This window comes from Pelobates fuscus, chromosome 4 (genome assembly GCF_036172605.1).
Source record: "Pelobates fuscus isolate aPelFus1 chromosome 4, aPelFus1.pri, whole genome shotgun sequence".
NCBI classification, from domain to species: Eukaryota; Metazoa; Chordata; class Amphibia; order Anura; family Pelobatidae; genus Pelobates; species Pelobates fuscus.
In genome coordinates this window covers 166,310,893-166,325,623 of record NC_086320.1, presented here as the reverse complement: position 1 = coordinate 166,325,623, position 14,731 = coordinate 166,310,893, and the positions used below count along the sequence as shown (strand labels likewise).

Below are 14,731 nucleotides of genomic sequence, written 5' to 3'. Positions count from 1 at the left end.
GCCATTTGGACGACCCAATACCACGCCAACCCCCATACTACACGCGAAACAGGGGCCGGGGAGGGAGAAGCACAACAAGGAGACGACGGTACTAACCAATAAACTCCAAATTATCAACCTCTCCATGCACCCTCTAACCTCTCAGGAAACAAGTGTTTTATCTAAGGGCCTCTCTTTTGTGCCTATTCCACCCTTTAACAAGTTTACATGGGTGAAAGATTTACATCTATTTGTTAGAAAACTTGCTTTATGCAAGTATCATCAAATCAAATTAGATAAAAAACTGAAAGATTTAGGCATTCTCGACAAGGATTATGATTGCTTAATGACTCTGATATCTCTCCTTGACGAGAATGATATTGACACCACTACCTATCAGACAAATTTGAAACCCCCGAGTCGATTTACACCAAATTTGGGTAATTTCAAAAATATCGAATTTTTTCTTGAATCAGTTAAGTTTGCAATTGATAACATTCACCAGAAGGATTTGGACATACAGCCAAATATGAACCTCACGAGATCTGAGAACAAAGCTCTGCAAGCACTCAAAGGTGATACTACAATTACTATCAAACCAGCCGACAAGGGAGGGAATATTGTCATTTTAAACACTACTGATTATATCAAGATGTCTCTCAAGATACTTGAAAACAGAGACACATACCAACCTCTTGAAAAAGATCCCACGAATACATTTCTTCAGGACTATCGATTGATTTTGGATATGGGCCGCAGTAGAGGGGTGCTATCCAGGGAGGAGTACGACTTTATTCTCAATAAACTCCCTAGGATAGCTACCTTCTACTGCCTGCCCAAAGTCCATAAAAATCAAACTAATCCCCCCGGACGCCCCATTGTATCCGGTGTTGACAACCTCACCCAAAATGGCAGTATCTACCTTGATAGGGTTCTCCGCCCATTCGTGGAAAAACTACCGTCTTACATACAAGATACCAAGCAGACATTGGTCCGCCTTTCAAGTTTAAAAATCCCTGAGTCTGTGTCACTCTGTAGCCTCGATGTGGAGGCCCTATACTCCTCGATTCCACACAAGGGGGGTATTCAACATGTGAAACATTTCTTGGATAAAAGGGGCCCTATTTTTAGTGACCATTCCCTTTTCACTCTGGAGCTGCTCGAATTTATTCTTAGCCACAACTACTTCCTCTTTAACGAGAGATTTTACCATCAGGTACAGGGCACTGCGATGGGGACGGCTTGTGCCCCATCGTATGCCAACCTCCATCTGGGCTGGTGGGAGGAAGTAGTTGTGGCGACAGACACAACCTTTGCACCATATAGACCCTTTATCCATCATTGGGCTCGTTACATTGACGATATTTTGATCCTGTGGACAGGCAGTGAGGATCTATTTAAAAGCTTTGTATCACTTCTTAACACTAATAACTTGAATTTATTCTTTACATCGGAATTTGGGGGAGATACACTAAACTTTTTAGACCTCACGATTACACTAAGGGGAGATTCCATCAGTACCACATTATACAAAAAACCAACATCCTCTAATAGCCTTCTACGATGGGAAAGTTTTCACCCCCAACCACTCAAACGGGGGATTCCCACTGGGCAGTATATCAGGGCCCGCAGGAATTGCAGTAATATCGAAGATTTTAAAGTACAAGCCAATGCACTACGACAGCAGTTTAGGGATAAGGGCTATCCGAACAAATGCCTTAAAAAGGCTTATAAAAGAGCTTTAGAGGCAGACAGGGATAGCCTTCTATTACCTAAGAAAGTGGAGTTCACCACTAAACCACAACCCCCACGCTTGATAGCCACATTTGATTCAGGCTGGGAGGCCGTCAGAACGGTATTTCAAAAGTTTTGGCCGTGCCTTTTGGATGATACTCACCTCAAAAGGGTCTTGGGACCTAGGGTCGAAATGACCGCTCGTAGAGGGAAAAACCTCAGAAACATCCTCGTTCCGAGCCATTTCCACTCCCCCCCTTTACGTACCTGGCTACATAATACCACGGTGGGATCATATCAATGTGGCCACTGTGTGGCTTGTAAATTTATCAAACGTGACTCCAAGATCATCTTCGATAGCACTGGAAAAAGATCGTTTAAGATCAAATCTTTTTTCAACTGCAATACCGCAGGCATAGTATACCTCCTCACATGCACCTGCCACCTGCAATACGTGGGAAAAACCTTTAGACCCTTTAAGGAGCGTATCAAAGAGCATGTCAGATCACCTAAACTGCTCGTTGATACCCCCATAGGTCGTCATTTAAAAGAGGCCCATGCTGGCAATCCACAGGGACTTCGGTTCTGTGGACTAGAATTGGTCCGCAAAGATAGACGCAGGGGCAATTACGACCGTTTTCTGAGACAACGGGAAAGTTTTTGGATTTTCCAACTCAAAACATTACACCCAAAAGGTCTCAATGAAGGTTTTTCCTTCGCCCCATTTATCTAAACAATACCAATTCAAATATCCTGCCAGGTCATTTTTGCTAAATTTGCAAAATTTACTTTGTAAATACTATGTAAATATTTCGTATGTACATCTAAAAGATGTTTGGTCGACAAAAAACCCCACCCCCCCCCCCCCTTTTCACCTACCCAAGGTTAAGTTATTAACCTTTTAATAATACATGTCAACACAACACGTCCATCCCAACAAATTCTCTGTTTTTCTCTATATGTTAGAAGCTTATTACTTCTTTCAACTTATAATGAACATTTATCTATCTTTCTATAAATGTCCATTTTTCGCCTCTTTTTATACATATTTAGAACTTCCAGTTCGGTCCCTTATCATGGTATAGCAAAATACTGTCCTATATAATAACTGGATTCGTTGTACTCTGGTTTATATACTGGATTATTCCAGCCTCCCTTAAGTACTAGTTCCATTTATTTAGGACGTCCTCTATTTCTATTGACTCATAATAGTGTCTTAGTATTGCTACTGTTTTGGGATTTTACAGGAGAACAATCAATCCCTTACAGTTTTCTGCAGTGTCCGAGTCTTTTGAGTGTGATCTATACCGGCACTTTGTTTCCCGACTAGGGTTAACTGCAAGCTGGACCTTGTACCTAGTAAAGGGATTACTCCGCCCCCTCCCGTCCATACGGAATCTCCGATTGGACAGGGAGTTCTACGTCATATTGTGGGAAGTCCTAAGACTCATTTAAAAAGAGGCGCCGTCCACTCTACAAACGGCTCTTGACAAAGGCGACGTGTATCGCCGAAACGCGCGTTGAGCAGCTCTCTATGAGCGGGTTCATCCTATTTTAATTTATCTTTTTGTTTGGACAATTCTGGGGCTGTGACATCTCTATGATCCTGAGCACTGTTTAAAGACCACTTAAGTATATATGTATATGATATGCACAAGATGCTAGGGATTCCTACCCCCAAATCTCATTTAGCTGTTTAGGCATCTTTGTACATATGGTTACATATTTCATTACTATGCCTTCCTTTATGATTTAATATGGGTCTCTATATACCTTTTGCCTTAAAAATCAAGATTTGTCTCTTGCACTGGATATATATTTATGGCATTTAAAGGTATATCTCCATTTTTGAATTGCATTGTAACCTAACAGTTCTTTAGCTATCTCCAGGTATCCTCACATAAAAAGTGATATGTACTCAGAATATACTTAAAATGCACTGGATACTACTGGAAAATTTGTTTTATGCACTGGATATAAGTTTATAGCGCTCAAAGGTATATTTCTATACTGCATTGCAGTCTACAGCCTTCAAGCTATTTCCAGGTTTATACTCCCTACAATTGTATCCATTTCTTTCACACAATAAGGGATATCTAATCTGGAATACACTTAAACATGTATTAGGTACTATTGTACTTGCATTTTGGAATTCTGGGTGCATATATTGTAGCTTCTACTAGTTGATACATATTATAACCGGATGTTTTAGCAACTGTTACTGCATACTCTGTACCCTTGGTCCTTTTGACACAAATATTCTAGTGGAGTATTCGACATATGTTTCAAGCCACACTGATATCTCCTTAGTTTATGTGTTCATTACAGTAAAGCCAGGCGTAGCTATGATCCCTACCCCACTAGGTCCTCAATTTTAAACTTACACTTGTACATATAACACAGTTTATGTTTTCTTTTCCTTAAGAGGGATTATTAAAGAGTTTTTGTTTTGGCTCACTGCATGAAAAGACTCCCCACAGTGGGTATCTGCAGTACAAGCCTTTCTGTACTATAAGGATATAAGGTCTATTTGGAGGGCAATCCGGTTTCGAGTTGCCAACCAGTAGCCCTACTTCTTTCTATATATTTCCAGGGGTCAAGCCCCACTATATCCTATAACCACCACAACACTGGCGGAGGGATTTTATCCATCTCCTTCCAGTGTTTGTTCTTTATATTATATGTAAAGAAACATATTGTTAAACCACCTCTTGTCATCCTGATATATTCATTTTATAACAAAAAGTTTAATATCCCATTTTCAGCAGTTTAGTGTTACTTTCATTTAACAAAATTGTAATGAAGTTGTAGTTGTAATCATTGCTGTCAGATCTTCACAATGCAGGTGGACATTTTAGAATTGCATTATACTTTTGAAACCTGTAGAAATAGTAGCTGTGACTGAACACCTGCCACCCCGACTGGGTGCCTCTGTCGAACGATGCTTTTAGTGCTCGCCAAGGACCATCAGCACCACACTCGACACCATAACCACCGCCAACCCCACGAACCGCCGCCGCTTGGTTTGGGGTTTCGACGTCCTCCACCCACCCTGGACCCAAGACTGGGCTCCAGCTATCTAGTGGGTGAACCTCTCCTAAATCCAGAGAGCAGGAACCAGGAACAAGAACAGCTCTTACAAGAGCTAGTGATGATACTCTGGAGAGTATAGTGATTATAGCAATCCCCAGAGTGTAGGTCTCCAATCCCCCAAACATGAGCCAAGACTTCATGAAGGGGTAAGCAGGTCTGGTTTATTGAGTGTAAGGGCATTTCTTTTATACATATTTTCAGGCCAGAGGCACACCCCCTGGACCTGATGGTAAACTGGGACAAAAGGGACACAAACCAATAGGAACAGTAATTAGCACAGCAACACTCCCACATACAGTCAGCAATCCCTCCCCTCTGACTGTGATATAATTAAGCTAGCTAATGGAATAACCTAATTATCCACAGGCAGAAAATATCCATTTATACCCAAAACACAAACATATCCCCACAAATCCTACATCCCTACATACTTAAACAATCATCTCACGAACACAAGGAAGTAACCTTGGACAATGGACCTAAATCAGGACGTTTGGGAAGTTTGGAACTTAAAGTTGACATTAACTCAGCACCCAATGGTGCTATGTTCACAGACATAGTTGTGTCCAAGTTTTGGCATTTTAGATAGAATCTAAATTATTGTCATCTCTTACAAAAGATCAATCAGCGAGGTAGCTGATGATCGTTTAGTCAAGTGCAACATTAATAAATGAAAAGTATCTCAAGGATTTTCATTTAAAATCATACATTTGTTTGTTCCAGTGGATTAGCAAGCATGTTCTATTCTTGTATAGTATTGTTTTAAATGGGTCAATTGCTATTTTAAGAAAACCCTAAATATTCCTAAATATGTAAATTATGTTGCATTATTTCCTAACTTTCTTTGTTTTCCCATTATAGAAAGTAGAGCTTTATATAACAATTTGAAAAACATACAACTTGGTTTATTTCACAGGTGTTCCGCTGATCGATGGCGGTACAGTAAGGTTGCCAAAGCTAATTGGACTTTCCCGAGCTCTAGATCTCATCCTTACAGGGCGGCCTGTAAATGCGCAAGAAGCATATCAGATTGGATTAGCCAATAGAATTGTCCCTGATGGTCAAGGTCTGTATTATTGTCTGTATTTTTCTGCATAAATGAGAATTGGGTTGGCATTATAATCACCGCACTATACAGAAATCATAGTTATTGCTAGCTAATCACAGTATTACCATAGTTTTGTCCACCTAATATGGTATGTAGGGATTGACATATAGAAGAATGCATTTGATTTTTCTACACTGTAAGGACCTAATGCTGACTGCTTTTTTTTTAACTAGTCATACAGTTCATGGTTTTTTTCATGAATAAATCGTAGGCAAGGAACCTATTTAAAAAATACAAACATGTATTACTGACACTATAGTGTTAAACACACTGTTTGTTTTTCCAGCCCCCCTGTCAGAGCAGTGAAAAGGTGTTTAAACTTGATGATCTCAGCCAATTCAATGCTTTCTTTAGGAAAGCACTGGGAGGCTATTGCGTATGCACGGCAAAACACTGCACTGCACCAATCAGCATCTCCTCATAGAGATCCATTGAATCAGTGCCTCCAGGGACATTCTATAGACAACAGAACCAAGACATTAAGCCCTTAAGGACACATGACGGAAATATTCCGTCATGATTCCCTTTTATTTCTGAAACTGTGTCCTTAAGGGGTTAAGCTGTAGTTGTTTTAGTGAGTATAGTATCCCTTTAACAGAACATTATAGCTTTAAGAATACAAGCATCTATTCCTAATGCATTGGTTAAAAAAAGTGGAACTTATCTTATATCCTGTGGCACATTGGTCTTTTTACTGTCATTCCAACAAGATTGATGACCTCAGCCAATCCAGTGCTTCCCCCAAATGCTCTCTTTGAGAGTAATGTGATCTATAACCAAGTTTAACTCGTTTATAGCTGTGGATGTTTCTAGTAGCCACAAAGACAGCCACTAGAGGCGTGGTAACCCTGCAGTGAAAACATTGATGCTTCTGCCAAACAAGCTTGTCAGTCGAAGGGTTAAAAAGACAGGGGTTCTGCGCAGACCACTTCATTGAGATGTAGTCCCTTTAAGGACTTATACTATTTTTCTTGACATGACAATCTTATTCCCACAGTACTTATGGGAGCATCGATTATCCTGCATTTTTTCCCTAAGCTATTCCTTAAGTCAGTAGAGCATAGACCACAAATATTCCTTAAGGGATTAAGAATTAAGTGCTTTTTGTAGTTTAGTATATTCAATTTTGTTTTTTTTAGCAGACATATGTGAATGTTTGAAGGAACTACATACAGATTTTGATGCTCATATTTTTTTGTTTTTTTGTTGCTGTTGATATTTTTTTATCATATCATTCTGTGTTTCTAGCTCTACATAACAATCCTTGATTTATCATTTTGTAGGAAGGTAAAAGTTAAAGTAACATGTGATAAACATATGCATAAAATCATATTACGTGCATCTTTTATGCAAGGAGCTATGGATGCAGTCACAGATGTGAACACCAGCTGTTACACAGTAATGTTAAATAGAAAATGTGTTTATATAAATAAATGTAAAAAATAAAAAATATTTTATAAATACAATGTAAAAAGTCAGAGTCAGAATTTACAACTTTGTGTAGTGTGCAGTTCCCAAACCAATACTTGCTTTCCAATTGGATTTAATTGGAGCTGAGTGTATTACATAGATATCTGCCAAGCAGGACTGTTTATTTCACCATTTGATAACGGTTACATTTATCACATAAGAGTAATGAATCTACTGCCTATGCTGAGGGCAAAAAAATGCATTGGCAAAAGTTCTGCTTCTACACAATAAACTGTGAAATAGTAGGTGGGGACTTACTACAGATGAAGAGTACTGGGATGTTCATATGTGAGTGAGGGTTGGGCATATAGTTCCAGCAATTTTGCATTTTATTGCAAATGTAAGACACTGTATGCACAGACACAATTATGGGAACTAGAATGCAATATTCAATAAGGATAGATTGTTACTGTGCTAAAGATAGACTGTTCCTCTAAAATAAAATGTTGTCGTTAGTTTGGTATGGTAACAGATGTGCTGCCTCTAGGTTTAGCTGCCTAACTCCGTGTATCAAACATCTGGCACAGTGAATATATCTTACACTGTGCGACTGGTCTTTCAGTGTTCCATAAGATCCACTAATACTGTGGGTAGCTATGGAATTATTTTCATGTGGGGCGCAAGATAAAAACAAGTAACTAAATTGAACCCTGGATTACATTAGACATAAAAACTATAGGGGACTCCAATATACAGCTAGGCAATTAAGGAGACTGGAAGTCTTACATAATTGCTAAATGGAAGAAGTCCATGAGTACCCTACCTACTAGCCCATGGTTGACAATAAAGTGTTCTAAGTTGTATTATGTGAAGATAAGGTCTAATCTGTAATCATCTATGATATGGTTTATCTTTTACTAACATGTACACTGATCAGCCACAACATCAAAACCACTGACAGATCAAGTGAATAACATTTATTAAATCATTACAATGGCAATGTCAAGAGGTTGGGTACTTTAGGCAGCCAGTGAACAGTCAGTTCTTGACTTTTTATGTGCTTGAAGCATAAAAAATGGGCAAATGAAAAAATCTGAGCGACTTTGACAAGGGCCATGTAGTAAAAGAAACATAGAAACATAGAATGTGACGGCAGATAAGAACCATTCGGCCCATCTAGTCTGCCCAATTTTCTAAATACTTTGATTAGTCCCTGGCCTTATCTTATAGTTAGGATAGCCTTATGCCTATCCCACGCATGCTTAAACTCCTTTACTGTGTTTACCACTTAAGCTGGAAGGCTATTCCATGCATCCACTACCCTCTGTCACGTTCTGTTCCTGGTTGCGGATCATTCTGGTAATGGCTTCTGGTATCCAGTACTCCTTTTGCTATTCTTGTTTAATATTTATTGGTTTTTGGGTTTCTATTCTGTGTCTGGTTTTCTTTATGCTGGGATTTCTGGGTTCATTCCTATAGTTCGTCCCTGGATTTCCCAGTCTCCAGGTTTCCTTTAAATGTTTGTTTTATTTGCCACACCCTTATGTTTCCAGCTTTCATTATGTGTTAGAGTTCCTGCAGGCAGCGGCTCAAAGCTTCTGTCCTTTCTTGCAGGTAAGTGCTATATATGTGTTCTTAATCTGTGGTTGTTTTAGCATACATTAGGCAGTGTAGGACCTGCCAGATATGGGGTACATTGGCGTTGTTGGCAGGCTTATGCAATGTATGATCATATAGTGTGACTAAACCCCCATGATTTCCATATGTAGTACTTGGTTATTTCTCCTCTTGTTTTGCCTATGTTATCTTGTCGTGTCTTAGTTTGTATATACCTGTCCATGTTCAGCCCTGTCCCGTCATGCCCATGTTTAGTTAATGTTCCCTTATGTATTGTGTCATGTTCTGGGTTTAGCTTCCTATCCTTCTCTGGTTCTGGGTTCTACTAGTTATGTCCTGTTTTCATGTTTGGTGCCTGTTCTAGCTTTGTCTTGTTTCTAGTACTGGATACACCCTTGCTGCAGAGCCTCCCTATACAGCTCCTGGGAGGTCTGTTTATTTCCTAGCTCCTAGTTCCTTGGATCCGCAAAAGCTGAATCAGGGTTCTGGTTGTGGCTGCACAAACGCTGGTGCTCAACACCAGGGGGCGTGCGGTTACCCTGCACCAGACCCTGCTAATCCACCTCCACGCTGAAGACTCCCACTTCATCAGGCATTATGGGTCCCGGTCCATGCGCCGCCACCTGGACACTGTGTCTGGGTTCCGGGCACCGGACTACCACCCTGACTTATGGCCGTAAGTACAATGGAGTTCGTGGAGTGGACCCTGCAGCTTTCCTGATCTGTTCTATCTGTGTCATGTCTTGCCTGGATTTCGCAGCATCAAGAGTACCTGTATCCTCAGTGGTTGTCTTGCCCTGCTTGCCTGGCCTGACTGTATCCTGTTCAGTCTGGATTATGCAGCATTCAAGGGTACCTGTATCTGCAGGTTTCATCTTGTTCTGCTTTTGTTCCTGTTTTTCCGGCATGCAAGAGAGTCTGTATCTGGACCAGTCTGCTGGAGATGTCTTCCTCATTCCTGTTTTCTGTTTTGGAGGGGGTCAATCTGCTAAGCTGTTCGTTGGTCGATTCTGGTGTTCTCTTGTGATGCCTCGTTCCTGTTTGCTGACATACTCCTTTTCTGGTGGTGATCTTCATTCATTGCTGGAGGCTCTTTTGCAGGAGGCCTTTCCGGTGGGGGATGCTTGCCTCCGTGGAAGTCAAGAGGACTTCGTTGCAGTATCCGCTCACCATTCCTGGTCTCTGCCTGAGAGCTGTTGGGAGCATCCGGACATTCCTTTCTGGTGGTTCCTATGCAGGAGACCTTTTGGTTGGGGGATCCTTGCCTTCGTGGAAGTCAAGAGGACTTCGTTGCAGGATCCGCTTTTGTTCTTGGTCTCTGCCTGGGAGCTGTTTGGAGCGTCCGGAGTTCGCTCCTTAAGAGGGGAGTTATGTCACGTTCTGTTCCTGGTTGCGGATCATTCTGGTAATGGCTTCTGGTATCCAGTACTCCTTTTGCTATTCTTGTTTAATATTTATTGGTTTTTGGGTTTCTATTCTGTGTCTGGTTTTCTTTATGCTGGGATTTCTGGGTTCATTCCTATAGTTCGTCCCTGGATTTCCCAGTCTCCAGGTTTCCTTTAAATGTTTGTTTTATTTGCCACACCCTTATGTTTCCAGCTTTCATTATGTGTTAGAGTTCCTGCAGGCAGCGGCTCAAAGCTTCTGTCCTTTCTTGCAGGTAAGTGCTATATATGTGTTCTTAATCTGTGGTTGTTTTAGCATACATTAGGCAGTGTAGGACCTGCCAGATATGGGGTACATTGGCGTTGTTGGCAGGCTTATGCAATGTATGATCATATAGTGTGACTAAACCCCCATGATTTCCATATGTAGTACTTGGTTATTTCTCCTCTTGTTTTGCCTATGTTATCTTGTCGTGTCTTAGTTTGTATATACCTGTCCATGTTCAGCCCTGTCCCGTCATGCCCATGTTTAGTTAATGTTCCCTTATGTATTGTGTCATGTTCTGGGTTTAGCTTCCTATCCTTCTCTGGTTCTGGGTTCTACTAGTTATGTCCTGTTTTCATGTTTGGTGCCTGTTCTAGCTTTGTCTTGTTTCTAGTACTGGATACACCCTTGCTGCAGAGCCTCCCTATACAGCTCCTGGGAGGTCTGTTTATTTCCTAGCTCCTAGTTCCTTGGATCCGCAAAAGCTGAATCAGGGTTCTGGTTGTGGCTGCACAAACGCTGGTGCTCAACACCAGGGGGCGTGCGGTTACCCTGCACCAGACCCTGCTAATCCACCTCCACGCTGAAGACTCCCACTTCATCAGGCATTATGGGTCCCGGTCCATGCGCCGCCACCTGGACACTGTGTCTGGGTTCCGGGCACCGGACTACCACCCTGACACCCTCTCAGTAAAGTAATACTTCCTGATATTATTTTTAAACCTTTGCCCCTAATAGCTAGATGACATCAGAGATGGTACAAGTAAGGATAATCAGTGAGCAGGCATCAGGCTCATGGACGCCTAAGGCTCACTGATGCATATAGGGAGCGAAGGCTATCCCATCCAGTCCGATCACACAGCTATTGTAGCTAAAATTGCTAAAAAAAATAAATAATGCTGGCCGTTATAAAAATGTTTCAAAACACACAGTGCATTGCAGTATGTGTATGGGGCTGTATAGCTTCAAAACAGTCAACGTCCACATGATGACCCCTGTCCACCTCCAAAAATAACTGGGGGTGTTAGCATCAGAATTGGACCATGAAGCAATGTAAGAATGTTGCCTGGTGTGATGAATCATGTTTTCTTTTAGATCAGGTTGATGGCCTGGTGCCATTTACCTGGGGAAAGATGCACTATGGGACAAAGGCAGGCCAGTGGAAGCAGTGTTATGTTCTGGGTAATGTTCTGCTGGAAAACATTGGGTCTTGTCATTCATGTGGATGTTACTTTGACATGTACTACCTACCTCGAGATTGTTGACGACCATATTCACCACTTAATGGAAATGGTGTTCCCTGATGACAGTGGCCTCTTTGAGCATGATAATGCACCCTACCACACTGCAAAAATTGTTCAGGAATGGTTTGAGAAACATAACAAAAAATTCAAGCTTTTGTCTCAGCCTCCAAATTCCCCAGATCTCAGTCCAGTTGAGCATCTGTGGGATGTGCTGGGACAACAAATCCAATCTATAAAAGCCTCGCAACTTGATGGACTTAATGGATCTGCTGCTAATGTTCTGGTGCCAGAAACTACAGGGCACGTTCAGAGGTGTTGTGGAGTCCATGCCTCCATGTATCAGAACTGTTTTGCCAGCACGAAGGAGACCTATATGATATTAGTTGATGATAAATAGTTACATTTTAAACATTAAAGGAACACTATAGTGCCAGGAAAACAAACTTGTTTTCCTGGCACTATAAGGTTATTAGATTCCCCCTGTCCCTCGGACCCCCCTCCCGCTGGGCTAAAGGGGTTAAAACCCCTTTAGCCACTTACCTTAATCCAGTGCCGGGCTCCCTCGGCGCTGGTGACCTCTCCTCCCCCTGCCGACGTCAGCTCCCAAGTGGAGCGGAATGCGCATGCGAGGCCAGAGGCGCGCGCACGCATTCAAACCGCCCATAGGAAAGCATTACTCAATTCTTTCCTATGGACATCCAGCATGAGTTCAATGCTATTTTCACACTGAAACTGCTATGTTTTCAGCTGCAGGGTTAAAACTAGAGGGACCTGGCACCCAAACCACTTCATTGAGCTGAAGTGGTCTGGGTGCCTATAGTGGGCCTTTAAGTGTCAGCATAACAGATTTGTTACCAGCCCTTTAATAATTATAAGCCTCTTTGTTATTTGTAATCTAAAAACATAGCAACAGGAATAGGTAAATAGGTAAAAATATTAAATAGCACTACTTTCAACTAAGCTGCAAAAAAATAAAATAATTCCCACCATTCTCAAGAGGTGGTATCTAATAAGTTGATTCTATCTCCTTACCTTTTATCATATAGCTTTTGTTTGGCAACTGTAATGTAAAGTATTGGTAAGCTATACTAACTACTGCGGCATGCTCCGATATTGTATTTTTTTCCAGGGAGGTCTTGAGCATAAGCTAATTCCCTTCAGTATTGGATTTCTGTATAAATGAGAGTTGACTTGGTTCCTGTAAACATCTGGTGTAAGTCATGTTAAGCCTCACATTAATATTTTGTCATATGGGTTGAATGCCAAGCTGGACCAGTTCTCTGACTCATCAATGCCACTAAAGAATGCAGAGATCTTAATACTTATTTTAGAGGATTTCATTTTCCTCTTGTACAGAACAAACCTCTGAAATAAAATTGTAATTTTGGAAAATATTACAAAGTAAAACTAGAATTACTGTATTAATTAAATAAACAGTCATATGAAATTCTTTCCCCTTGAGTCCACATAATTTCCAATTTTTTATTTCTCAGAATACAATATCTCCTCAGTCACCTGCTAGCCATGAATTTCGTGGTCAGAAGGTAAAACATGGGATGTGACCTTCCATGGATCATAAAGGCAACTTTTTGCTACTGCAGAGCTCATAGAACTAGTCATAGACAGTGGGGCTGGGGGAGATGTGTATTCATTGATTTTATTTTTTTAATGTGTCATGCCATTTAATCACAGTCAAAATACATTCATAAATGTCAACATTCACAAAGTCATCCCTGGCATTTATGACTATTTCAAAAAGTCTGAACGATTCCTTCCTCACATCACAAGGTTTTTGTACACAATCAGACATTTTAAATATTTTTATTTTAATAAGTAAAGGCAAAATCGTTAAAAAACTGAAAAATATTTACAAAGAGAATTTATCTTTTATAAAACAATATTTTTCAAATAATGCATTAACCATGTTTAAAAAGAAAGGTTGGAGGAAAGTGTTTGGACCATAACAACTTTGTTAAATAGAGTGGTCATGATATTTAGAGTGACCCTTTAAAAGGTCAGTATCCAAACATGAAACGTGTAGGTTATGGTATTTGTATTTTATGGTATTACGGTGTTTTGTATCTGTACAACAGAATGTTGATTGTGCATGTAAGGCACAAATACCATAATCTAAACATTTCCTTTTAAAGAGTCAACTAAATACCATGACCACTCATTTTACTGAAATGATTATGGTCCATAGAACGCTTTCCTATAAATTTTCTTTTTAAACATGGTTAAGTCAGGAGAGATTGTGGTTGTATAAATAAAATATATATTTTTTCTGTTTACATATTCTGTTTATAAATGGGAGATACTTGCTATGAAATAGAAATGAATACAGTTTTACCACTATTTTACATTTTTTTTTTTTTTTAATTCTTTATTTTAGTTGTGCATACAATTATAACAGTCACTTGTGAGGTACCCCAAAGGCAGTCCTCTAGCGCATGGTAAACAGTTTAAACATAGGGGTAGACGGTGGATCTAGCACATTTTTTAAGTAAATAAGGTTATGAACAGTATATATTTACGTTGCTTAAGCATTTCAATACATAACACGAAACAACATCCCTTGTAACTTTCTGGATGGTAGGTTTTTACGCTATGTCATAAGCTAGTCAAACATAAAATAATTATACGAAACATACATGCGTCAGGTAAAGTAACACTTTGCTTCTTTGGAGTTTGCACAATATATAATTATTGTAGTATATCATGCAAGGCGAAGTGTGCGCTCACCACAACCAGTCGTGCATAAGATTATAGGTGTATTGCACCTTTTTATAGTGTAGCACATTTTTATAGGGCAGCATGAGGCTTACGTGTGCGCATGAAACAGTGTTAGTAAATCGATTGTCTGTTGTGATACAGGCTAGTGGGTTACAATACTATG

General features: G+C 40.3%; 1 protein-coding gene across 2 annotated transcripts in view; it reads left to right on the top strand.

Annotated features, from left to right (window-relative positions):
• The window catches only part of LOC134607930 (enoyl-CoA hydratase EchA19-like), a 92,916-nt gene that overhangs the window by 65,440 nt on the left and 12,745 nt on the right, over positions 1-14,731 (top strand). For both annotated transcript variants that reach the window (XM_063450526.1, XM_063450525.1), the window contains one exon: positions 5,723-5,872. In XM_063450526.1, the coding sequence (XP_063306596.1) occupies positions 5,723-5,872 (150 nt within the window). The remainder of the gene's footprint in view (positions 1-5,722; positions 5,873-14,731) is intronic.